The 27856-nt window shown below is 35.9% G+C and overlaps 1 protein-coding gene across 1 annotated transcript in view; it reads right to left on the minus strand.

Moving 5' to 3' along the window:
• Positions 1-27856, minus strand: part of hk2 (hexokinase 2) — a 64274-nt gene that overhangs the window by 11242 nt on the left and 25176 nt on the right. The window contains exons 6-10 of the mRNA XM_079872005.1: positions 22911-23010; positions 15921-16104; positions 11295-11456; positions 6959-7192; positions 3247-3551 (exon numbers count right to left, since the gene is read on the minus strand). Coding sequence (XP_079728131.1) covers positions 3247-3551; positions 6959-7192; positions 11295-11456; positions 15921-16104; positions 22911-23010 — 985 coding nt within the window. The remainder of the gene's footprint in view (positions 1-3246; positions 3552-6958; positions 7193-11294; positions 11457-15920; positions 16105-22910; positions 23011-27856) is intronic.

Genomic DNA, 27856 nt, shown 5'->3' on the forward strand with positions numbered 1-27856 from the left:
CATCTCAGGAAAATGTTATGGGGTTTCAAATCAAAATATGACTTTCTGTTTCGAAACAAGACATCGATTTCATACATGTCCACTGTAGAGGGCACCAGGACTTAAATCATGTTTATCAGGCTTTTTGGGAAATTAAATTATAAATTATATTTCAATATTCCTATGAAATATTAGATATTATTATGAAAATCTTGCCAATTACTACTCCCATTATTATGCTTCTTTTTTCATTACATGCTGCCCCAAGAACACATAAATATGCAAATTAGATACAAAGAAATGTATATATTTGTGTTGTATTAAATATATTTTAAAGCTGAATTTATCATCATTACCCCAGCCTTCAGTGTAACATGATCCTTCAGAAATCATTCTACTATTCTGATTTAGTGCTCAAGAAACATTTATTATTATCATCAAGCAGTGTTATCAACTGCTGCTTAATATTTTTGTGGCAACCATGATGCATTTTTTCAGGATTCTTTGATGAATAGAAGTGTCAAAAGAGCAGCAAAAATGTCTTTACTCTCAATTCGATCAATTTAATGCATCCTTGCTGAATAAAAATATAAATTTCTCAATTTATTTTCTTAAAAACAAATGATCAAATTATAATGCTGATGAAACTATTTCAAATCAGACAAATGCAACACAGATGTGTTTTTCAAGTAGTCTTTCAAAACCTACAGTGAGTGGTGAAGGAGACTGAAAGTGTTTCTGCTTCGCCAATGTTAGCAATCATTTTGTTGATTTAAAGCAAACTATTTTAAAGAAGAGACTGCGATTTGAAGCAACACAGGTCCATTGTCAATCGATAAACTCTTTATGCAAACAAGAAGCAACGTGATACAGGTACTATCAATGGGAGTGAAGTGAGATACTGTGAGGTCCTGTGGTCAAGTGTAGGCAAGACAGGGGAGCAATTTATGTTACCATGGACACTTTCTGTTTTGTATGATTTATCTCTGCCCACGTACCGTACACAGTCAGGGATACAATTGAATGAAATTATGCATGGAAACATTCTCGAGCAAGCTTGAATCATGCACTGATAACACTCTCAGTATATGATGCATTACGCACAGCTGCCATTTATATTCAAACACTTTCCCAAGCAAATTCTCCTTGATTCTTTGGCAAGATGGAATGACATCTTATTTTGCATGCAATACATTCCCATTTGTGATCAGATCTTCAAAGCTGTTACTGGTATTTTTTCCACGAGCACACAAGCATTCATTTTTGCAGCGCTTTTCTTAAACAGTTCATAGTGACAACATCTATCAATGGGTTTCAAAGAGGATCGGAAAAAACAACAACGATGAATCAAATCCACCAGAGGTTGTATGAAGTCGAATAAATGTCCAGATTAAAAATAAAATAAGTAAAATGCAAAACAAATCAAGAAATAAGTCAAATGCAAAACAAATAAATCTATAAGTAAAATGCAAAACAAATAAATAAGTAAAATGCAAAACCAATCAATAAACAAGTAAAATGCTAAACAAATCAATAAATAAGTAAAAAGCACAAAAAAAATTGCCTCAATAAACTCCTAATTTCTGCTTATTAATAGTTAGTAAGGAAGATGTTACGTTTAGGTATTGGGTAGGATTAAGGGATGGGTAACACTTTATAATAACTGCACCCTATTAATCATTAGTTAAGCATTAGTAAACAGTTAATTCATCATTTATAAAGCATTAATAGACATTAATAAGCAGTTTATAAATACGGCTATAAATGCTTTATTCTTGATTTATACGCATATCTATAATGTGTTTAATAATTGTATTTTCATAATTTATTAATTATCAATTTATCATTTTTAAATGAAGTATAGAATTATTTACAAACCAGTTATTTAGGTGTTGTCATTGATTCATAAGATCACTTAGAAAGTGTAAGTAAATGTAGTAAATTCAGGTAGTTATAAAGCATTTAGTAGTGGTCAGTTAACTATTTTTGTGAGCTTGTGAAGCATTTACAAAGGAGATTTAAAGGCTCATTGATCTTCTAAACAGAAAAAGGAAACAAACACAACACTTTGATACAGAACATACGTTTTTTAACAGCCTTTAAATCTCCTTTGTAAATGCTTTACAAGGCATAACTAGTTAACTGACCACTACTAAATGCTTTATAACTACCTGAATTAACCATGAATTACAGTAGAAATACATGTTAATAAAGCATTTATTAACACACTAAGTAACTATTACTATATGTCTGAATAATAAGATGTATGAATGTACATTTAAATAATTTATTAATCATTTACTCACAGTTTCTAAGTGATCTTACGAACCACTGACAACTCCTAAACAACTGGTTTGTAAATAATGCAATATTTCATTTAGAAATGATAAATTGATCATTAATAAAGTATGAAAATACAATTATTAAAACACATTATAGATATGCTTTTAAATCAAGAATACAGCATTTATAACTGTATTTCTAAACTGCTTATTAATGTCTATGAATGCTTTATAAATGATGAATTAACTGTTTACTAATGCTTAACTAATGATTAATAGCGTGCAGTTATTATAAAGTGTTACCCATTAGGGTAAGGTACAAAAGAATATTTGGTGTTGCTTTAATATGTGCTTCATAAGTACTAATATACCTAGTAATATGCATGCTAATAAGCAACTAGTTAATAGTGAGAATTGGACCCTAAACTAAAGTTTTATGTAAAAATGTAAAACAAATAAATAATTAAATAATTAAAATGCAAACAAAAAAAATCAATCAAATGCAAAACAAATCAATAAATACATAAAATGTAAAACAATTAAATCAGTAAGTTAAATGCAAAACAAAAATCAATAAGTAAAATGCAAAATAAATAAAAAGGTAAATGCTAAATAAATAAATAAACAAAACAATGTGCAAAAACCAATGCTATTTTGGTGTCAATAACATCAAACCATTTTGGAATCCTAGGCAATTTGCCGTACATTCTGGTCTGTTCTTCATACTTCAGTATACTTGGAATATACTGTACTGTAGTCATATGGAGCACAATTATTGTGCTTTCATTGTGCTTTATGTTTATTTTAGAGCTCGACAGATGTGTTCACTATGAATTGTTGTATGAATTGTTACAATGTTTTTGTTTTGTTTTTGCTTTCACAAAAAAATCTGGTTTTGGAACACGGGGGTGAATAAAAGATGATGGCATTTAGACTTCTTTTAGTTTGCCCAAATTATTAGAAAAATTCGGTTTCTAACTCTAACCTGTTCCATCCGGTGTAGAGCGCACAAAGGTGGGCAGCATTTTAACAGTGGCTTCGAGGTGTGTATTTTTAGCCAGGCCTCGGTTCATCTCCCCTTCCATCCTTTTCTTCACCTCCAGGAGTTGATCCCGATTGAGGCGTAAGGTGTCCAGGATACGCTGACGTTCTGCATGCTGCTTTGCCAACCGGTATGCCACGGCTGTAACCATGGCAGCCCCTTTGCCGCTGCCATCCTCAGAGCGCAAGAAACGCACGTCGCAGTCAGGCACCAATGATCGAACCATTTTATTCAGTCGCCGGGCAAACCTACCGAAAAAAAACACAGAGCAAAAGAGTGTGTTTGTGAATGAGAGAGAGAAAAGTAAGGAAAGGTAAGAGGAAAATGTGAAAGATGCACAAGATGGGGAACAGGAGAAAATAACATTACCATGCAACCAACTATTTTATTATGAGCTAGAGAGTACATTTAAAGGTTTGAGAACAACTACTGAGTGGTGATGCAATGTTTGCAATTGTAGTTTGGTGATTCTGCAGTTAAATTATATATGAACTCAAAAAAAATGAATGTTAAAACATTTAACATGTCCTGGAATAAAGATCTGACCAGGGTTTTGATCAATCTTCAAGTGGATTTTGGAATAATGTGTGATGGTGTGGATTTTTTGACCAGGAAAAAGTTGGATAAGCCCTAGACTTGCAAACACAATGATCTTCAAATTGAATAAATAAAATAAAAATAATAATAAATTAAATGTATTATGTACATTTTTATTTACATCATAGTGTTTATTGTATACACAATTATATTGTATAGTGTAAAATGTATATATAGTCATTATATTTACATTTTAGTATTATGCCTACCAAATTTAGTGTGAGGCTGAGCTTGTTTATCACTCAGTTTAACCGTTTGATCATTTCTGGTATTCTTGTTTTTTACAAGCCACCCGTCCATTTTGTTTTTAGTTGTTTTTGCTCAAATTCAGTTGCGCCAAATCTGCAGTAACCATAGCCAATGATTAGCTGGGACAATAGTCAAATTGCCCCCTTTAGTGGGTGACTAAAGATTTGCTAGTTAAATCTCACATTTACAGCTGTTTTACTCGAGTGTATGCTTCTTTATTAACAGGTGCTCCACAGGTTGAAAACTAATATACAGATCTAATATACACTGGAAGTACAAGCCGCAGCATAATGTGACAAAACTAGATTGCATCCATTGCAGTTAATGAAGTTTTTTTCACTCCTAGTGTAACTTTGATTGTAGATATATGAGTATAGGAGGTAGAAACTTCACTATTTCTTTGTTTCAATCTCATTATTGTTGACTTTCCCTTTAAAGAAAGTTGTTTTGAGGCTAATTGAGCTATGTCATCTTTGCTCTACATCTACCTACACATACTAAAATAAACTGCATATGACTGGCATGTGATGGCACTTGTGCACAGCCAATCAACACAAGAAGAAGAACAGTCATCTCTGAAAGTGCCATCCACACCTTTAGAAAATGTTCGAGCATGATCCCTTTCTATGAATGTTTGTGTTAGTACCCTGGGTGATGAAAGCTGTGAACCAAAGTTGGGCGTGCCGGATTAAAATAGCACAAGTAATTAACGTTGATGCTTGAAGATTGCTTTAATTTCATAAAGCATAAGCTATGTAAATAAGTGCTCTGCACAACACCAAGGAAAAGTTCTTATCAAAAGTAGACATAGGATAGTTCACCCAAAATTTTGAATTCTGTCATTTACTCATCCTCATGTCATTTCAAACCTGTATGACTTTCTTTTGCAGAACACAAAAGAAGGTATTTTGAAGAATGCTGGTTTGTAAATATATCTAAATAAATATATCTAAATAACAATTCAGATGCAGCTTCTGGAAAACAAACCACGGCCATTGTAGCTTAAACGTTTATGTGTAATAAATTCTATGTTGGATCGAATAAATTATTTCTTTCTAAAGCTACTTTTTGCTATGTCTGTTATGCGTTTCTCATTTAACACAATAACTTAATTTTGATATAAACATACATTATATAGACAGACAGACAGACGGATATAGAGATAGATACATGCATGTTAAATAAAATAAAAATATCAGACGTTAAGTTCCTTTAATATAAAATGATCAACAATAACTGAAAATGAAAGAGTTATTATATTAATAAATTAAAAAATTCCAAGCAATAAAAATTCATAATCACTTTTTCTAGGAAAATGTCTATACGCATCATTGCAGAGCACAGCACCCACTAACAGATTTACAGTAATTTTTCAGTCATACGCTTCATTTACATAGCCGTTGAGGAATCATAGGATTTTGATGTATGCAGCCGCGTCTCAGCGGGTGGTTGTTAAAAGCCCCCAGAATTTCAACTCCTTGCTGCGTTTATGACCGTGCCAAACTCTCTGGCAACATTCAGGAAGTGTCACTGAGTCCGTGAAATGGGCTCTTGTGTAGTGACCAATGAGTTCATGAATGAACTGACGAACCGTCGTCCTGCTCTGCTCTGATCAAAACTTTTACCACAGCGATTATCCATGGCCAATTTGTAAACAAAAAAATGTCTAGCATTGTCAAGCACTTAATTGAGAAGTATAAATGCGGACACAGAACAATCTATGTTTTTTAACATAATAAATCCTCTTTGAAGATCAGTCTAGATTAGTCTGTTGCTGTCAGTCTATTTTCTTGTCAATCCACAACAGAGGTTGTTTAGTCTGTCGTCTTTTTCACTCCTCAGTCAGGGAGTATGACAGAATGACAGCTCAATTCAGTTCAGATTTGTTCTTATCCAATCAGTCACTACAATTAAATCGATAATATTACTGAATATTCATTTTCTTTTAAACCCCAACTGAGCCAGACGAAGGCGACAGTGGCACAGAACCAAAACTCCAGCAGGTCACAGTAGTGGAGAAAAAAAACAGGCTCAGTCAGGGGCCAGATTTCAGAAATAACAGTTGGTAAGTGTAACAAACCCTCCCAAAAGAGAGGTTTTTTTGAAGTAATTAAAAGTAATTGAACATAAGGGAGCAACATAACAAAATGTGAAAAAAATGAACGGGTTTGAATACTTTCTTAAGGCACTGTATGCAATGCAATGCAATACATGCATACACACATACACACATGCACACATGCACACACACACACACACACACACACACACACACACACACACACACACACACACACACACACACACACACACACACACACACACACACACACACACACACACACACACACACACACACACACACACACACACACACACACACACACACACGCAGTGACTTTCTCATTTAGACATTTACCATCACTGGCAGTTTTAGTTTCTTGTTTAGAGTATCACTTCATTAAAACAATTATTTCATATTTGGGGGATAGTTTGCCCAAACTACTTGTTTTTCTTGTACACTTGACACTTTTTTTCTATTTTGCTTTTAATTTCAATTACAGCCTCAAGAGCTTTACTGAAACGCATTTACCACTTACAAGGGGTCCAACCTTACAATAATGAGCTTTTGAGTATTTTGTCGAGTTAGAATAATCTGAACAATTGAGAAGAAACAGAAAAATATGGAAATCTAACATCTACAATACATTTCCAATGGTATTCTTTTAAGTACAATGGCATGGTGTATGAATATGGTAATCATTTGGTACCACGACAATCTCACACAAGTATCGGACAATGGACTCACTGTGGGTGGTTTTTGTAGACCGATCCATCCACGCCAATAGTGGTGCGCAATTTCTCTAGGGCTTTGTTATCTCGGATCTGCCGCAGCACAGCCGCCAGCGTGGCAGCGCAGAGATGGGCCGCACGCGTAGACACAATTTGACACACACGCTGCGTGGCCACACTGTCTTCAGGGGACGGGTCCAGTCCGAGTCCTCTCAACACCTGATCTGCACTCACCAGACCTTCGTTATTCCTGCAGAAGAGACATTGTTGATTCTGATTTATTTGGAGGTTTTAATTAATAATCAACCAAATGCCTACAGCATGTGAATGGCTCAAATCGAAAGTACTGAGGGACAGTTCTGCACTTCTGCGCAAATGATGTAACGAGCAACACAAATAACAAAAAGCTTCTTCCCGACAGCTATTTTTCTAATTACATTGCAATCAAAATATAAATTAGAATAATAATAAAAAAGAAAATACAAATAAACAGTAAACTAATTAATCCTTCCTAGCAGCAAATATTATTCTAAGCAACAAAAATAGGGTATTAAAGACTTGGATGCAGATGCTGGTATAATACACACTGTTGCAAGATGGTTCACTTTCGGATTTTGAATGTTTCTTGGAACATTTTTGGACACTGTTTAAAAGTTTGTTCAGTAACTGCAAGGTTTTTTAAAGAAGGAAAGGATTTATTCTGCAAGGATGACTTAAATTGATAAAAAGTGACAGTAAAAACTTTTACATCACAAATACAATTCAAGTAAATGTTGTTCTTTTGAACTTTCTATTCATCAAAGAATCCTGAAACAAAAATGTATCACTGTTTCCACAAAAATATTAAGAAGCACAATGGTTTCCAACATTGATAATAATAATAAGAGATGTTCCTTGAGCCCCAAATCAGCATATTAGAATGATTTCTGAAGGATCATGTGATGCTGGATAATGATGCTGAAAAGTCAGCTTTGCCCTAAAGGAATAAATTAAAATTATATGATTACATTTAATTTCTAAATTGTAATAATATTCCACAATGTTATTGTTTTTGCTGTATTTCTGATTAAATAAAAGCAGCCTTGGTGAGCATTAGGGGTGTGCCGGTTTCAGAATTGGTGATGACGGTTATGACGTGAGTCAAATGTGACGGTTCGTAACATAACCGTCGTCGGGGGCGGGGCGTTGCGACGTTCGTCTGTTATAGGACAACTTAGTTTGAATAAACGAGCAGACACTGATTATTTGATCGCCTAAATTAAAAAAAATAAAATTAATATTTGTGTAGTGTTCAATGTTGTTATCGATAGAGATACGCAGATGGGGTATTATTTCATCCGCAACCGCATCAAAAAACTCATCATCCGCACCAATGTTTTTTGAACAAATTTCAAAGCCGCACCCGCCCGCCATCCGCTGATTGTTTTGTGGTCTATGGACGAGGCAATGCTCTGCTGATGCGAGCCGCAAGAAAGCCCTTGTCTGTTCTAGAAAGGATGCAGCAAAGATATTTAATGCTAATGTATGAGGCATAGGCCTACGCTGAGTTTCATTTACGATGAGATGCGCTCTAGTTCACAATGCAATGCAAGTGAACGCGGCGCACCGGCGCCTCCATGTCACAGTTATTATATTGTCATTTGCTTTTTATTTATTAAATACATTCAATTGGTTGATGAAACATTTATTAAAATTAAGATACAATTTGTACAAAACGAAATTCGCTTTAAAGAAAGGCTTTCTACAAAGAAAAACCTAATGAAGTGGTAAAAATCATGTCTGACGATTTACAAAACAAAACTTGCGTTGGTACTTGGCAAAGAATCAAATACAGTTGGAAACGACGTAGACCATTAATGACACAGACTGTTAACAATTGTTTTTAATTAGTGTTTAAACATTATGACAAAAAATATAATGACACGGTTTTGGCGGTTATAGAGATCTAATGACGGTGTTCAACTATAACCGTCGGTCTCACGGTTATATACTAACCGTCACACCCCTAGTGAGCATAAGAGACTTCTTTTAAAAATTGAGACCTTAAGATCAAATTATACAGGAATGAAATGGATTCATAAGGTTTTGATCTAACTTGTGAAGTTTGTGTCCTTGTGTTGCTGTCATTAAATCAAAAGAGTGACACATTAAATGCTAAAACATTGTATAATTCAACTTTTCAATCAAATTGTTATGCTGATCTTATTTGTAGGGACATAAAAAATATTTTCACTTGTGGTCTGAGAATTTGGACCCGACAGTAGATATTCACAGACACATATGTTTCTTGGTAAGAAGATGTGATATTTAGCAACACATCAAGAATGTGCATCCCATGTGGCTTAATTGGCATAACTAATTCAAGCTCTAATTTAATTTAATTACATTTTCATTATTTACAATTAACAATTGTAGTTCAAAATTTCAATGAGCACATTGCTTTTCTGCCAACAAAAAATCTGATATCTGAGAAGGTTAATACTGTTATACCCACCATACAAATTTAACACTCATTTGTGCTCAGTCTGTGACCTGATGGTGGGTCTGGCAAGAAGGTAATTTTGAGAAGCGAATTACTTCTGTGGGAGGTGCTCTCCCAACTGAGTTCTCAAGCAGCATACAAACAACCGTCACCAATAATATTATTCCTGTAATAATAATGAACTAATAAAGTTAGTTCAATACTAAATGTATGTAAATCCTACCCATACACCTAAAGCAAACTCTTCAAACAAAGTAATACAAAATTATAATGCATAAGTTATTTATAAATTACACTCCATTGCATCACAAAAAGTAGTTTCATTAAAAATGTTTAACGCTAACACATTTACTCAGTGTGACATGTGAGACTGTAAAGATCACTGCTGTATAAATTTACACCATGAATATCCGCTACACAAATTACACACCTAATAATTACACCTAGGCCTTTTTTAGGCACGTTATTTGTGGAAAAATTCTGAGATTAATCGTGATTAATTATTTTATTTTTTAACCTAAAATTGACAGCCAAGAATATAACAATGAAAATAATGAGCAGCATGGCAAAGAATCAGCTGATGCCATTTGTAAAGAAAGTACAACCTTAAAAACAGGGCCTGTATTCACAAAAAAAATTAAGGATAAAAGTTCCTCCTGACGCAGACAATGACATTACAATAATTTTACAATGACATCGACCTTTTAAAAAGGTATCACCTGTATCGCGAAAGTGTTTTCTTAGTTTTAAACGTAGTCCAGTTTTCCTTTGTCTTATCTTTTGGTGGCTCTGTATTATACATCACTATATGCGTACAGTGTTTTAGAAAAGTGTTAGCCATTTAATTGATTAGGAGATAATTAATAGAATTAGCCGTGAGTGTAATACTTGATTATGTTAAACATAATGTATGCTATAGTCTACTCAACAGTTGATAATGTTCTAGTAAACACACACACATACACACACACACACACACACACATACACACATACACACACACAGTCTGGTTCGCTATCTTTGTGGGGACTCTCCATAGACGTAATGGTTTTTATACTGTACAAACTGGATATTCTGCCCCCTTACTAACCCTAAGAGCTAAACTTTCTGCATTTTTATATTTTCCAAAAAAAAATCTCATTCTGTATGATTTATAAGCTTGTGTACCCATGGGGACCTCAATTTTGGTCCCCACTGTGACACGACGACTCCCCACGAGTCAGTGTGCATTCAGGTTGAAGTCCCCACCGGGATAGAAATAAAGCGCAGGCACACACACACACACACACAAACTGTTTGCATTTCATGTAGCCATATATACCAAAACGTGGCATCATCCAGAGAAATGAGGTCAACCCGGCCTTACTCATATATTAAGAGTTCCTTAGTAAAACTTGTTCTTAAGAGTTTTGTGAATAGGTCAAGCTAAAACTCCTAGGTAGAAACCCTTAGTGGTGAGCTTTTTTTCTTTACTTTAACATGTTTTTTAACAAGTTTTCATTTATTAACATTAACTACACTATTAGACATGAACAAACGATAAACAATACTTCTACAGCATTTGTTAATATTAATGTTAATTTCAACATTTAGTAATACATTTTTTAAATCAAAAGTTGTTTTTGTTAACATTAATTAATGTGTTGTGAGCTAACATGAACAAACAATGAAGAATTGTATTTTTATAAAATAACATTAGCAAAAATTAATAAATGCTGTAAAAACATATATTGCTCATTGTTAGATCATGTTAGCAAATGCATTAACTAATGTTAACAAAAGAGACCTTATTGTAACTTTATCAGATTCAGCTTACTTCTGCAGCCATTTTAGTGGAGCTAGAAACACACAAGCACAAAAAGGTACTGACTTTCTATTTTCGATGGCAGAGACAAAGGAGGTCTGGAAGTGTCCGGTGGTGAGCAGATCTGGAGTGGTGTGTCCCTGGAACAGCAGAGCGTCTTTGGCCATCTTCACCAGGATGAGTCTGACCAGCTCCCCCATGTACATCCCACTTATCATCTTCTCAAACCTGCATGAAAACAAAACACGCAGCACGTAGAGTCAGGCTGATGAGTGACCACGATGAACACGCGTCTCATGATGCAGTGTGGTGGTATGGGATGATGGTCGCCTAGAGGTTATTGATCCCATGCTGGGGCAACCAGTGAACCCAATCACTGTTACTCACTTGAGTGAGACACTTAACCCCAGGATGCTTCAGGGGGACTTAATCAGGGGTGTAGGAAATATTTGTGGAAAAAAGAAAAGAAAGAGAGGGTACATTCACAGGGTACATTCTAGTGTTGATTATTAATTTCTTTACTACGGGGCTATTGAATGCTTGAATCTGATTGGTTCAGGAACGTTCAAAGGTTTGCAATTATTTTCAGGCAAATGCAGGGCTAAAGTAGTTCCAGGCAGGTCTCGACCACATTACAGTTCCATATCACTTCGGCAAATGTTTTCAGTTTTTTTTAAAAGGTCTTTACAGACTACAACAGCATAAGAACCAAAACACACAATGACACTGACCAAGCAAATAAGTATAGTCAACAATAGGTTAAACATTTTAAATTATTTCCATGTTTTTTTGCTGCAAAACTATTCTTTTTTTATTTACGGACAGCATATACTCACTCTCTCTCTCCCACTCAAACGTGCACATATACAGTGCGAACACACACTCCCACAGAAACATGTTGTCAGTGCAGCTCAGACGATTTTATCAGTAAAATCGTTTAAACAACTTAAAAGCTACATGTAATTTCTCACTAGCGAGGTAATAACGGCGCTGTTCTTGGAGCAGATGAACTAAAAGTTTCGCTATTAGAGACGCTGCTGCAGCCGAAACACTTTTGAGAGACGCAGAGACTCGGGTAATTCATACACGCTTGATAACTCTCTCTCTCTAATAACTACATTGATAACTGCATTAGTCTACTATCAGTGGCTGAAGCCTCCGTTACTAGCTCTAAAAGGACGTTTTGGAATTAGCAACGGAGGCTTGAGATGGGATGCATAAGAAATTAGTCCGAGCATTTTAAGGACAAAAACCTGACAAATGTCTTGAAATACATCATCTAAACAATGTTTTGAGGTGTGGTAACTGTAGTATAAGCGGAATAATTGATGACGGGCTGTTGAATTAATAGAAAAATAATGCACACCCGAGGTGTAACGGCCACCTCGGGTCACGGTGTGCATTACTTTTCTATTAATTCAACAGCCCGTCGTCAATTATTCCTTACTTAAAACTCTAGAGACATGGCCTTGAAAGTAATTAATGTAGTGAAGACAGGGGTCACTTGCAACAATAATTTAATGAATTTAATTAAAGAATTTAAAAGTTATATAAATATTACGTTTTTTTAAATAATATTTTTATAGTTTGAAATTAAAGTCACCATGAAATGTTTTTTATGGAATATTGTAATATTCAATATAAATTATTTATCTGTGCACAGCATCATTTAAAAATGCATGTGCCCTTGTACTTCTTTAAATCAAAATAAGTTCCTCTTCCTCTTGCTACAACATCTCTTCTCTTCTCTGATGACATGTTTACTGGTGTGAGGGCGGGACAACCTGTCACTCACATGAGATCAACCAATAGCAAACCACAACGATCCAATCAATTTCTGATGACCAAAATCAAGTCCTGCCTTACTTTTTTTCTTGACTGAGAAGCTGTTTCACTGGGATTTCATAAAAGGGAAGAAAGGACTATTGAAACTACAGTTTGATGCAGATATAAAAAAAATATTTAACTGGTTGAAAATGATTCCTGATCAACAAAGAAAAGGATTTGACTCATTTCAAATAATTATGTCTGAACATGTTCCACTAACACGTGACAAAATAATTGATTGTTTATCATGTTACGTGCTCAGAGGATATGGTGCGCTGTTGTTTTTACTTTCACTTTCTCCGCGATCACCTCTCAGGGCGGTGCTATTGGCTGGTAATGCTGTCTGTTATCATATTAGCGTTGACACCTGAATGGGCGTCCCTCTGATAAAAGGTAGACGTCAACCGGAAAGGAAGGAAAAGAGAGTCTTTTCCTGTCACACTTTGTTATTGTTCGTTTTTTTTTTTTTTTTGACTCGTTGGTTTGCTCCCTGTGTGTATGATTTTTGCTTTGAGCTAAATAGTTTTTTTTTCCTCCCGGTGGTTTGTTTTTCTTTTGTTACTTTTTTTTTGACAACAGACCAGGGAGTAGTGAACCAGAAAGCATGTCACGTGACTTTCATCTCACAACACCTAGGGAATTGCATTGTTAACACACTAGGCAAGGAGCTATTGTATGCCATTGTAATGGTTTGGCTTTTCCTCAGTTCGACTAGGTTATGTAGGGGTTGAACGGAAAGACTTTTTTGTTACTTGTTTGTTTTCTTTTCTTATTGTGTTAGGTAGTTTATTGGGAATGGGAAGTGTGGGTTTTGTTTTCATTACTGTCTTTGATTTAGATGCCACTCAGGTTCCTACTCAGCCTGGAAATCCAGACCCAAATCCGAAAGATTAAGGGTCTGGCATTGAGTAATGAAAATCGCCTAACTCGAGGGGCGGCACCAAGCATGCATTTGAAAAATTTCACTCCACGCAATTGCATTACGACCAATCACAACAATACACGGGGTGACGTATCCAGAGCCCCATTCGCTTAGCTACCAGCGGAGCTAACTGGTAGATTAGACTCTTGCCGTATCCGGTCGGCAAAACAGCAAAAACGTCCTTCTTGCAAAGGAATGATTCGAGCGCCGTCTTCTGTTCCTCTTTTAGATAAAAAGCCAAATCTAACTCGTTCATTGTAGCGGCCAAAGCCGTTTCATCCATGGTGTTCATCCATAGCCATATTGCAATGTTTACTAATGACTTTGACGTTGCATCGCTGTCGTCATCTCGCCTATATCAGATACACCAATGTGATTGGTGCAGCTCGGCTACAAGGGCATAGTTAATGAGCATCATTACTCAATGCCAGAGTGACTCGCTGAGCAAATTCAACTTGTGCTCTTGCGAGAACTCTGGATTTCCAGGGTAGTTCCTACTCCCTTTGATCGGCATTTCTGTTCCCCCCCCCCCCCCCACACCCCCAAATTAGCATATTAGAATGATCATGTGACACCGAAGACTGCAGAAAATTCAGCTTTGCCAGGAATAAATTAGATTTTAAAATCATATTTTTGCTGTTTTTAATGTATTTTATCAAATAAACGCAGCCTTGGTGAACATAAGTGACTTCTGTCAAAAACATTTTTAAATAATCTTATCGACCCTAAGCTTTTGAACGGTAGTATCTATGATGTTTATACAACAAAAAGGAGGCTAATTTGTAGTAGTCTGTCAGTTATGAAGGAAAATAAGAAAAAAAAAACAGGCTATATTTATTTATTATTATTTATTTATGTTTTTGCTATAAATAAACTGGAAAAAGTACAGTAAGTAAATGATGACTTCATTGTGCTTCACTGCACAGCACAAATGAAAACTAATTTTCAGTTGTTTTTTTCATTGTTGGTAAGAGTTCTTATCCATGGCAAGAACATGTTTGCAGAACTCGATCTGGACATAGTCTAAACATTCATCATGTCTCAGAGAGCAGTGTATGCGAGAGAACAATAAAAGTGACTTGTAACTCTAAAGAAACGGCGTACGTAAAGATGAGAAGTTCAAATTCTGCTGTTAAGCAGCTCTAAAAATACAATAGTGAATGTGCATGTGCAAATCTGATAAGGCAATCGATTGCCATACTCCACCACTGACAGCATGTAGAGAGCTCAGCCACAAGCAGTCATAGCATAATGGCATTTGATTACAGTTCTGCATTTTCTGAGCTTTCAAAGTGCTGGTTCTTCACAGTGAAATGAAAGCACATGTGGAGTCGCAGCGACTAGGGACAGGAAAAGTAGCTTTAAAACTCCCAAGACCTGTGACGTCTGTTCGGAAAAGCAGGCTGACGTACAGTGAATGATGTGACTCCCTTTCTAGCAGTTGCAGCAGGAACATATGGCCCACCTAACAACGTTCGCACTTGCTTTCTAAAAACAAATGAGGATGCAAGAATGCTGTGACTTGGTGTTGCCATGGTGACAACCTTGTTAACCGTTAGCCTAGACACATGAGACATGATGAATGTTTAGACTATGTCCAGATCGAGTACTGCAAACATGTTCTTGTTCCCATGGATAAGAACTCTTAACAACAATGAAAAAAACAACAACTGAAAAGTAGTTTTCATTTGTGCTGTGCAGAGAAACACAATATGAAGTCATCATTTACTTACTGTACTTTTTCCAGTTTATTTATAGCAAAAACATAAATAAACAAATAGAGATTTTTTTTTAAATTATTTTCAACCTTGTTAACCGCTAGCCTAGTTATACAACTGGCTGACACAGCTGCCCTCTAGGGAAAAAAGCAACAATGGCTTTTTGTGTCAACAAAAGAACTGTCGGGAGTGGCACTAACTGTCAGGTGCAGGACTGTCACTCACAGCTGTTTGCCGGGGTTTAGGGAGCCAGCATCAATCTCTCTGTCAAATTCGGTGCGGATGTCATCCAGGGTGCCATCGTCGCCGAAAGCACCCCACTCCATGTTCACACACATGCGACCCTCGTCACCGTCCACCAGCTCCAAGTGCCGCATCTCCTCCATGTAGCACGCGTTGGTGCCCGTCCCTGTAAAACACACGCAACTTGTTCACATTGGAAATTTTGCATGATGTTACATGTTGCATGCAAACGTGTGCTGCATTTTAAAGGAGCGCAGAGTAATTTTTCCATCATAAAAAATGTTTTACACAAATAAATAATAATGTACACTACCATGAAATGAAGACTCCAGTCATATTAGTAGCCTAAAAAAAAGCAGTTCTGTCTTATTTTAAATGGAATTTTAAACTGGAACTTCTAACAGGCAGTTTTTAAGTCCTATGGGTAACATTACTTGAAGAGAACTGACCCATGCTGACAAAAGGGGGTTTTCATGACACTTAAAACAGGGTTCCCACCCTTCTTGACCAATGAATTTCCATGATTATCCAGTAGTTCATGATTAATGTATAAGTACAATCCATAGGATTCCATAACAGAAATTAACAGAAATTTAAATTAACTACATACATTTCCATAACTTTTTAACAGTTTTATATTTTAATGACTTTTCCAGACCTAAGATTTTCTTTGACTGTGGGAACCATGTTTCAAATACCTTCTTCTTTCCTGAGATTTACTTAATTATTTACTTAAAGATTTAATTAATTTTCTATTTTAAGATAGCATTAAGAAATCTGATGTATAACCCAGACTCTGGTGTTACCCTACAAAATATGTATATATAAAAGCCTATAAAAAGAACATCTCAACAGAATAATGTTGAATATTTCATGGAATAGGAGCTCTTTGTGGTTTATTATAAAGAATGTTTTCTCAGTCTTTGCAAAAAAAGCATGAGCAATAAAAGAAATGGGTGTGTTCAATTTATAATGTGTGAATCATTATGTATAAACCTTGTCAACATGCTAAAACTGTCATACAATGATAGAAGCATGACACAGGTTAAGGTCAGAAAGCTTTTTAAAGATTAGGACTGCTTAAAGGAATGGCAAAGAAAATTTTAAGTAGCTACTAAAGCCAACATGAAATGGCAGTGAACAACATGAACAATATTTTTGCGTAAACTCTACTTAAAGTGCACTGCCCCCTATTAGGCTTTTTCACATATTAACTTTCATGTAATATAACCCAGAATAGAGACCGATCAGAACGTTTTAAACAGAGATTGATCAAAATGTTTTAAACACTGTGTGAAAAGAGGTGATGCTACAATGTACTGTATATTATGAGAGAATTATAGGGTCATGAAACCATAAAACGCATTTTTTTTTATGTTAACAGATATGTACAAGTTGCACATGAATAAAAACAACAATAGCACTCATGTTTTTTACTTAGGGAAAAGTGGTTATTTTTTAGTTTTTCCAAGCAATTTCATTCTTCCGGTTTAAAAAGCAAAGTTGTACCAACGTCATGAAAAGTGAGGTATATGCACTAATTTGCGCATCTCCGTTATCAGTTTCTGAGCTTTTTTCTGCATTATTCATAAGAATAAGCTCTTTTAATCCAATCACTGCGCTGAGATCGTACCTATCAGACCGTTACCATTTTGTCTTTTTAAACGGGGAAAAATCTAAGATAACGTCAGTAAATGGAGTGCCGCAAGGATCTGTGTTAGGCCCTCTGCTATTTTCAATTTATTTGCTGCCACTTGGTAATATTATAAGAAAACATGGAATTAGTTTCCACTGTTATGCCGATGATACTCAGTTATATATTTTATCATGACCAGATGAAATATCTAAATTATCCAAGTTGACAGAGTGTGTTAAAGATATTGGATGACCTGTAATTTTCTTCTATTAAATTCAGATAAGAATTTCGCGAGGTTAGGTTAGCCTAACCCTAACCCTAACCCTAAATGATATTACTTATTGGACCAGAAACCTGTACAGAGAATCTCTTAGAATACAATATGCATTTAGAAGAATGTACTGTAACTTCCTCCTCTTCAATTAAAGACCTGGGTGTTATATTAGACAGCAACTTGTCTTTCGAAAATCATATTTTATATGTCACAAAAATAGCCTTCTTCAACCTCAGAAACATCGCTAAGCTATGGAACATGCTATCTGTTTCTATGCAGAAAAGTTAGTTCATTCATTCATGACCTCTAGACTAGATTACTGTAATGCATTACTAGCTGGTTGTCCTGCATCCTCAATAAACAAGCTACAATTAGTCCAAAATGCAGCTGCTAGAGTTCTTACTAGGTCAAGAAAGTATGATCATATACACAAATTTTATCATCTCTACACTGGCTACCTATATCCAGCCTCTTATGAAGACTTCAGACGACCCAACACCTGTGAAGAGAGAGCGCCAACTAAACTCCGGCGAAGACTTCAGATGAAGCATCATGCCCCAATGCTACATTTTCCTATATATTTGTTAACAAGCATGTATTCATTACTTCAATAAGCTCATTGTTTCTGCCTTATGAATACATTGTTTAAATGAATACATTATTACCTAACTGTGTGATTTGTATGTGTACATTTCTGAAACACATAACTTGGACATAGTCACCTCTGATAGCTTTGAAACAATATGTATTGTGAAAGGCGCTATAAAAAATTTAATTTAATTTAATCAGTTCACATCCGGAACAAAGCAAGCGTGTTTCAAGTTTTTATGGACATATTTCATATACTCTCCTGCTCCAAACATGAACCAGCAACATGTATGTGCACACATTTCATGCATATCTTCTTCAAATTAAATATATCTGTGCAAATAGCACATTTAATTTTAATTTTAACGTCTGATCATGAACGCGATGACACAATTAATTATTCTGATACACAGAAGACAATGATGTAGACCGAGAATTCAAAGAAGAATGGACAAAAAAGTAACTGTGTCTATTATTTCTGTGTCCATATATTGATGTGTGAAACTTGTTGTGATTGTAGTGCTAGAAAACGTAATGAAAATATTATTATAGCTCTGTGTAGCTTGTTCAAAAAGTATCAAATATAATGAACTCCATCATAATTGATTATTTTTTATTTGTGTTCTGAGTTATAAGGTACAATGTACATAATTAATTAAATTGGGAATCATTCATGCAGAATGTTTTATAAGAGGCACATATTGGTGACGCACATGATAACGTCGATGTGCGATGTGCTAACAGCGCCATCTTTAGAAGCACATTTGCCATTGACGGGTTTGGGTGTGCTTTCTCTCGCTCTTTTAACAAGCGTGCTGACTGGAAGGGGAGAGACGTGTATTCCAAATAATTCTCTGTGCTCTGTGTATTTCTGCAGCGAATAAAGCATCCTGAGACCTCTTCCATCGACATTATGTTTATTGACGAGAAACACAACCAGTGTAAAACTGTTACATAGGCAATGCTGATTTGTTGATACTGTATTTCTAAGAATAAATTACCAGAATGTATTTGATTTGTTCATGATAGTTGTTAGTAGTCTCAAGATTTTTCTGAGTTTGTAGTCATGGGGTTGGATTATTAAAATACATCAAGGTGCCCCAACAAACTGATGTTTATTTTTTCTTTGCACATATATTAATATTCATTTGTCCATAAAATGAGCATGTTGTTGGTCTGTGTTTTATTGGTTGTTGTCTCCCCTCTTCCCGCCCTACACAGCTTTACACACACACCTATTTATTTATTTATTTTTTTAAATCTGAGGTGTGAACGACCAGTGCTAAAACGGTGGGCAATTCTTTCTGCTAAAGCTAATATTCTAAAATGAATGCAAATGCAAATGCAAACAAAGTAAGTCACGCACATCTTCTGCAATGCAATTCCACTTGAAAATCCACTGCAGCCCAAGTGTTTTCTAAGCACCATCTCAACAGATTCCTACAAATCCTTAAATAATAAAAACACACGTTCAAAGGTGCAGGCAAGGGAATTTACTTTTACAAGGGAATTTACGAATTTACATTAGATCTTCATGATGTTCAAACATTGTATCAATAGTACACAACAGTGCTAGTCTGGCTTTGTGGAAGATGGTAAGGTAAGCCTTGGGTAAGCTTGTTTTATTAGCCCAGCTATCAGTAAGCTTACTGTAGTCTCTCAACACTGTCTTTGAATTCAAAATAAACCCGCTGCCTTCAAATATACGGGACGTTCCCCATTTGTATGATAGTAACAGCTCTTATCTTATTAATTTGTATCCTAAAAATTCTGAAGCTTGGGAAATGACCATGACAATTTTGGACTCAAAAATGATTTCCATCATTTTTCATCATTCAAACACGGTTTCCATCCACCTATTTTTATGCGCATCTTTGAATATTGCATGAAAAAATTCTAGATGGAAATTGAAAAATGTGCATAAATTCTAAAAATATGCATAAAAAACTTGACTTTGCCTCAACAAAAGGATGTGACTGGATAACTGGAGTGATCATCAAACCAATTTCATTGCACAGCGTCTCAAATGTTGGTTTGATAATTCTGAAATGCCTTAGCCAAATTCTGTCATCAAAATGATTTGGTATTACTCTGGCATCTGAATGCCTGTGCGCTCTGAGACGCAAGTAGCCTAATTTACGATGTAGGAAAAAAAGCCACAGTGGCCAATTTCCCAAGAAGAGACGATTCTGTTTTCTTGAAGACATGGGATGAAAGCTCTGCTTTATTCACAAATGCTTTATGATATTCCAATTTTAAATTCGCAACTTTGAATGGAAATGTAACTAATGACTGGTACTGTGTTTTTATTAAGGCTGGACAATAAGCTGGTACATTACTATAATATTAAAGGTTAGAATTAACAACTGATTTGTCTACAATTGCATATAATGCAGTTTTATGTTAATAATGTTATAATAACTTAGAATAGTGCATATTTTTTTGAAAAATGCTCCTCTATAGAGTTATTCTTTCTAATTATTGAGTTTTATGGTCATTGAATGGCTCTTAGACAACAAAAATATTTGTCAACATTTTTTCTTTCACCAGGGAACACCATTATCATGAAGGGGTGTACCTGGTCTGCAACAATGTTTAGGTAGGTGGCACGTGTCAAATCTACGTCCATGAATGGCCAGACCCAGGGTTTCCCAGCAGAATATTGCCCAGAGCATCACTCTCCCTCCAGCGGCTTGTCATCCCCCCACAATGTATCGTGGTTCCATCACTTCACCAGGTAAACGGCACACATGTACACTGCAGTCTTCGTGACGTAAAAGAAAACGGGACTCATCGGACCAGACGGCATTCTTCATTGCTCCAAGGTCCAGTTCCGACATGTGCGTGTCTATATTTCTTTCGCATAGCGCATTCTATAGCGAAGTGTACTAGCGGCAAAACTTTCATAAAATTAATTTTCTCAGAAACGGAGACAAAGATTTTAGAAACCGATTCGCTAGTCGGATTTCGCATGATATGAGAGAATACTCACCCTCAAAGTTGTCATGTAGCCCGAAATATATCATTTTACATTTACATTTGCATTTATGCATTTGGCGGACGCTTTTATCCAAAGTGACTTACATTGCATTTCAAAGTTTTACTGTTCACATTTACATTCTTATCAGTTCTTGCTTTCCCTAGAAATAGAACCCATGACCCTTGGCGTTGCAAGCGCCAACGCTCTACTGTTTGAGCAACAGGGAAGTGCATTTCCTGTTTAATTTAAAGCACTTCTCTTTCTTACTCTTAGGTGTAACAGCTAACTGCCTCACAATATTGTTAACATCATTCACGTTAACCGCTGGAAGTTCTTGTAAACAGCGAGCGTAATTTGCCATTATCTCCACAGAATGCAAAAACGGCTTCCGACGCAGCACCGGATGTAACTGGGCAGGCTGAGACAAAACGCGGAGGCGATCATGCATAGAGCCTATTTCGAAGGTGGACAGTGGTCATCATAGGCACACTGATTGGTTTGCAGCAGAGTGCAATGCAGTGTGTAGTCATAAAAAATTTGTGTGACTTGTGCCACAGTAGACCTTCTGTTGGCTCGGACCAGATGGGATCATATTCATTGCCTTCATGCATTGCTGAGCTTTGGGTGCCCAACAACCTGTCGCTGGTTTGTGGTTTGTCCCTCCTTGGACCACTGACCAGGGGCAACCCATAAGCCTTGCCATTTCAGAGATTCTCCGACCCAGTCACCTTGCCATAACAATTTGGCCCTTGTCAAAGTCGTTCAGATCTTTATATTATACACATATACACACACAATCACAAAAACACACATTATATATATATATATATATATATATATATATATATATATATATATATATATATATATATATATATATATATATATATATATATATATATGTATGTATGTATATATATACACACACACACATACTACCTAACAGAGAAAAAATGAAAATGAACAGAAATAAAATCCCGCTGTTCTCGCTCTTTGGCTGTATTTCCACATCACCAAGAATAAATTTGGCCCACTGTAATTGTCATCTTATGTGAAAGACTGTTAAAACGATGTACAAATTAGCGAGTATAATAACTGAGGCTGTGCATGCATGGCATACAAAGTTGTTGTGAAAGACTCAGGGAGCATCTGCTCTAGCCTCTATAATTACACATATTTGACACACTATTGGGGAAATGAATCAAAATAATTAGTTCGTTAAGTGAAGTGTGAGGATTATAATTGTCAAGATGCCGCAAAAAATAATTTTGTTAGGACATAATAATAGGCCTGAACAGGCTATAAAATGCCTGAAATGTGTGCTTTAGTACTCAACCAATAACCTTAAACAAATGAATAGACAGAACAAAATGTCTGTGTCTGGATAAACCAAGCAGATCACTTGCATGACAATAATTGCTGACACCCTGGCTGATATTTCCCACTGATATCAGCTAGAATATGAGTGCAAAAGTAAGACAGTCAGTGACTCACCGACAATGAGACCAATCTCACAGTGATGGTCATCATAGCCACAGGTCATCATGGTGCCAACGGTGTCATTGATCACAGCAACAATGTCAATGTCAAAGTCCTGAAGAGAGAAAAAATAAAATGTTTGGTATTTGAAACAAGCTGAAAATCTATAAAAGGTCAAATAAACACGTGAAGCTAGCCTACACGTTACTGCAATTTTAATGGGTGAATTTAAAACAAAAATGGACTTGAAGGGTTGGCTGGTTTTCATGGCTCAGTTAACCCCTGCTGGTAGATTTTGTAACTACACCTTATGGAGGTAAAAACAATTCTTAACAATAATAATGACATTTATAAATGTTGGTTAAAAAAACCTGTATGCAGAAATATGTGCTCAAGAGCATTATTTAAATTGTTAAGTCTGCAATAGGGGTGTAACGGTTCACATTACTCACGGTTTCAATCACGGTTTAAGGGTCATGGTTTCAGTACGTTTCGGTATTTGCTATGTTCAGGGGGGAAAAGGACTACTGTCAAATAAGAATAAAGAAAATTAAGAAGAAATAATCAAGCTACAAGGATTATAAATACAATAGAGCAAAGATGCAAATAAAATAAACAGCTTTACAGGTTTTTCAGGTAGGTTAATTTTAATTTTTATATTTTGGACTCCATTTTAAGGGTTAAATTCAATTTTAGCACTTAAAAATTATGTCTAATTAATTGAAATCATGAAATGAATGCAATTTAACAACAATTTATTAAAAGTTTTATTTTATTTTGTTTTGTTTGTTTGTTTTTGTTTTGGCCTACCAACTTCTGTGTTTTCTGTTTTAAGTTCCCTTTCAGTCAGTCACTCTCTGCGTTACGTCGGAGACCGACGAATAGGAATCTCGCTAGAGAGGCCAATCTAGTTCGAGTGTAACTAAAACGAGCCAACGCACATTGGCATGCAGAAATTGCATCAGCTGCGCTGCATCGCGGCACGTGCATATAATAAGCAGGTGCAACTCATTCTTAAACTTTTCGCTTTAGAGCCGAGAGGTTTGTAAGGGTCAGACAGGTCAATTTAGCTCAAAGAGAATTATTAACTAATTTATAGGGAATTCGAAAGAATCACTTATTACGGCCGAGCAAATGACTCGTCCAGCGTTCATTTGAACGGGCCGTAACGGCGGATATAAATATCCAAACTAGTGAAAACACTGTTTTTTAGCAAGGTAACTTAGATCAGCAGATAATTTCAAGACATTAAATTCGTAAGCACATAACACAAGTATCACTTCTCTTTAAAATAGAAACAAGACTTTATTGACTATTCTAACACATAAAACTAATATCTAACACAAACACAACAGCTTCTATGGCTATGTTGGCTATATATGGCTGTAGCCACATTGGCTATGAATCATGGCTCATTGAATCAGAACATAAACGCACATTCCTTCTTGCTGTCCCACTCTGAACCCCCGAAGGTAAATCAGTTGCTTTGGCTCCAGCTAGTCGGCCAATTGACTTTTACGACACTAATTTCACCTCAGAGACATTCCGAACCCCCCCTTTCCCCTCTCTGGACCACAGAGAGATAACGAAACTTGAAACTTTCTACACACACACAAACACACACAAACATCCCTTTGTGTTTAAATTAGGATAGAATATACTTTAATTTATGTACAATTACATTAGGCATGTGTGATTTAGTTTGGCTTTATAATAGAGGTGTGGTTTTGAAATGTATTCTTTAATCAATAGTGTTTTAGTAAGAGAATGTTCAACAATATTCTCTGGCAATTGCCTTCCCCCCACTTTGCTGTTTTATTGCCTAAAGGAATGTCCAGCAACAAAGATTTTAGGAGTGGAGCAGTGTTAATCTTTAACCCTACTTAAATCCTACATTTTCTATATGTATAACCATTGAAGAAATATGTAAACCTGAATGTAATTTCTCTTTTCCACGATTGTTCTTCTCTGTGATGGGTTGTTGTATTCTTGTAAACCTTAAAGGAATAATGTTTCAGATGTGCACCGTTGCAATCATAGATATGCCATGTGGATCTTTTAAAAAGTCTAATTTTCATTCCCACTTGTAAATGCACATCACATTTTAGGTTAGTCTTATTCCCAGTTTGTTAATCGAACTTTTAATACTTATCTTACAGAGTAAGAAGGTACTTCTAGGCCGTAGCTTTTAAACATACCAAATTTGGTCTTGAATTAAACCTCCATATACCCGTAGGAAAGATATGGATACCAAATTATGATAAAATGCATTTTACTGCAGTTATAATTGTTTAACGTAGAAATGGCATGATCCTAAGACTGCCATAAAACATGCAAATCAAACTCATAGTGAGACAAAGAACTTTTCTCCCGCCTGGAATTTCGCATTCCAATTGGCTCAAGCCCCAGGGAGGAGTGAAATTCCTGTGCCCTAGAAAAGCGGTTACACTCCGCGTTCCGTTCAGTTCTGTTCTGTATTTCCTTTCGTCTTGTTTTTGTTCCTGCACTTTCACGAACCCGCCTCGTCAGCGAGAAGACCTTATGGCTCCCTTTGGGAGCGTTTTCAATTTTCTTTAAGTCTTTTCTTTATTTTCGTCCTTCGGACTCCATGAAGCAAAAGCAGCAGACAACTTCAACTCAGAGAGAAAGACTCTTTCGAAAACCCCGCTACCGCGCTCACCAGAAGACACAAGAGCGCGAGCCCGGCTTTCTTAAAGAAACACACGCACGATGGTCTTAGGACACACGCATGAACTCTGCGTTCTTCAGCAACAAAGAGAACCATTTTGCAAGATAAGTTTATTGAACTTTTAATGTGATTTGATTCCTTGCTGTCTCTCAAAAGGTTACCTGTGTTTTTGCGATGAGAGAGAGCATCTCGGTGATCTCTCTCATCCTGAACTTTAGTTTCACTTTCTCCCTTTCATCCTCTCCCTATCTCATCTGTTATCCGTTTGGTCTTGTAATGTTTTCATCCGTATGTTTCTGTTGTAAATATGTATTTACTCTGTGTATACTCGTAGTTTCGATGTAGTATTAGTCTAATTATTAAATTCCATATGTCCTTGACTGACTCTGTTTTAATTGCCCATGTTACTTAGTCCCTGAAATGTTCGATCTTAGCTATATGCTTTATCTTGGTAGGCTACGATTTAAGTAACCTAATTTTAGTCTGCAGACACCGAGAGTGTCTTTTCAAGGCCTGGAAAAGATACTCTTTCTCGTGTTTGTAGGAAGGATAATTTTCCTTGAGAGTTAATTTAATCTTACGTACAATCTGTTCGCTGGACAAACAGATTGTTTGATAACTAAATTAATTCCATTGAAGTTATCCCATAACTTCGAGCTGAAATAAGAACAATTGATGTATTAATGACGAACCATAACCCGTTATGGTAATCGTTCATATATCAATCTAGTTCAGCTGCGATAAATTAATGTAACTGTAACATACAAAATATTAATCATATTCATGATTAATTATTAAAATTCCCTATAGATCATTTGAGCTAATATTAATATTAATATTAATATTAATGTACGACCCATTGTTCTTACAGTTATGGTGGAACGAATGCGGGGCATTTCAAACTTTGTTTATGGGCAAATTCAGTTTCAGTTAAATGTGTATTATGGCTATTGATAATTGTAACATTACACGCGCGTTTTTGTGAATTGTGAGAATGAGTCGTGCTCAAACTCACCAGCTGACTACAAAGTCAGTAGGCCTAACGTTACATTGCTAAAATATGCCTAAACAATTTTAGCACTGTTAAATGCTACGTACACTGCAGTAGCCTATTTAATATTACAAATGTCAGTAAGAGATGAAGAAATATCTCTGCAGTTGATACATTTCTAATATTTGTTTTAAATCGCTGTGAACGAATAATTCTCACGTGCGTATTACCGGTATTAATAAATATGTTTTGAAGCGAGCTTCCTTCTAAACATACCTTGCATGCAAATGTCGTTATTGAATTTGTGGTGAACCACAGTGATATTCAAAAATTAACGATAAAACTCCTGGTCGAAAAAATGGATTAGCTACCCAATTTTTAAACCAACACACTTAAATCATAAAGTGCTATTTTGATAAAGTGCGTATGGGAGTGCAACAGACGTACAATTCCTGTTGTCCACATTTGAGTATTTGCGGCGAAGAAACCCCGCCATACTCTCTTGTGCAGTATTAATAGCACCAAAAGGTCCGCCGAGACCTCTGTCTAATTTGTGATTGTTGCAGAAAATCTACGCGTAAATGCTCTCAGATTTTGAATCACTGAAAGTCGTAATTCCGCTGACTAACACCAGAGGGTGTCCTTTAAGTGTTCAGCAACTCTCAAAGATTGCGCCTCGCCCCCTGACGTCACTCTGCGCAACAGCGCCATCGTGTGTACATTAACAGATAGACTTATTGTTCCGGCATGCTCTCTGTTCCTGCTATTTTCACTCTCCCTGCGATTAGTGAACTTATGGTCTAAACCACAATAATAATTTGCATTTACAGCTTTTGCTCGCGCAAATATTATTTCGTGTTAGACAATTTTCCTGCTTTCGACTGGTACATTTACTTTGAGTTTGGTTCAAACAAGATTTGAATTAAAACTTAAATTAAATCCCAGCCCAGCATTCACTTAGAGGAAACAACGGCACCTAGTGGCCCCCTCCCGCGAGGCCGGTTCACTCAGCTCGCGTTTCTCTCTTTTCAAATCCTGTCATGAATTGTTTTATTTCTACTTTTCTCTTTTGATTATTTTTATAGTTATTAATGATACTTCACTGTTATCGTTAATTTATTATAGGATATGATTATGAGCTCCCTTTTTAGACTTTCTTTACATGCTCATTTAAATTTTATTTAAACTAGTTTTGAATTTCAAATTTAAATTGAGTTTCTATTTCAGCCACTGATATTCACTTGGAGGAAACAGCACCATCGTGTGGCCTTGTGGATACTA

The sequence above is a fragment of the Squalius cephalus genome (genome assembly GCF_949319135.1).
Source record: "Squalius cephalus genome assembly, chromosome: 5".
Lineage (NCBI taxonomy): Eukaryota > Metazoa > Chordata > Actinopteri > Cypriniformes > Leuciscidae > Squalius > Squalius cephalus.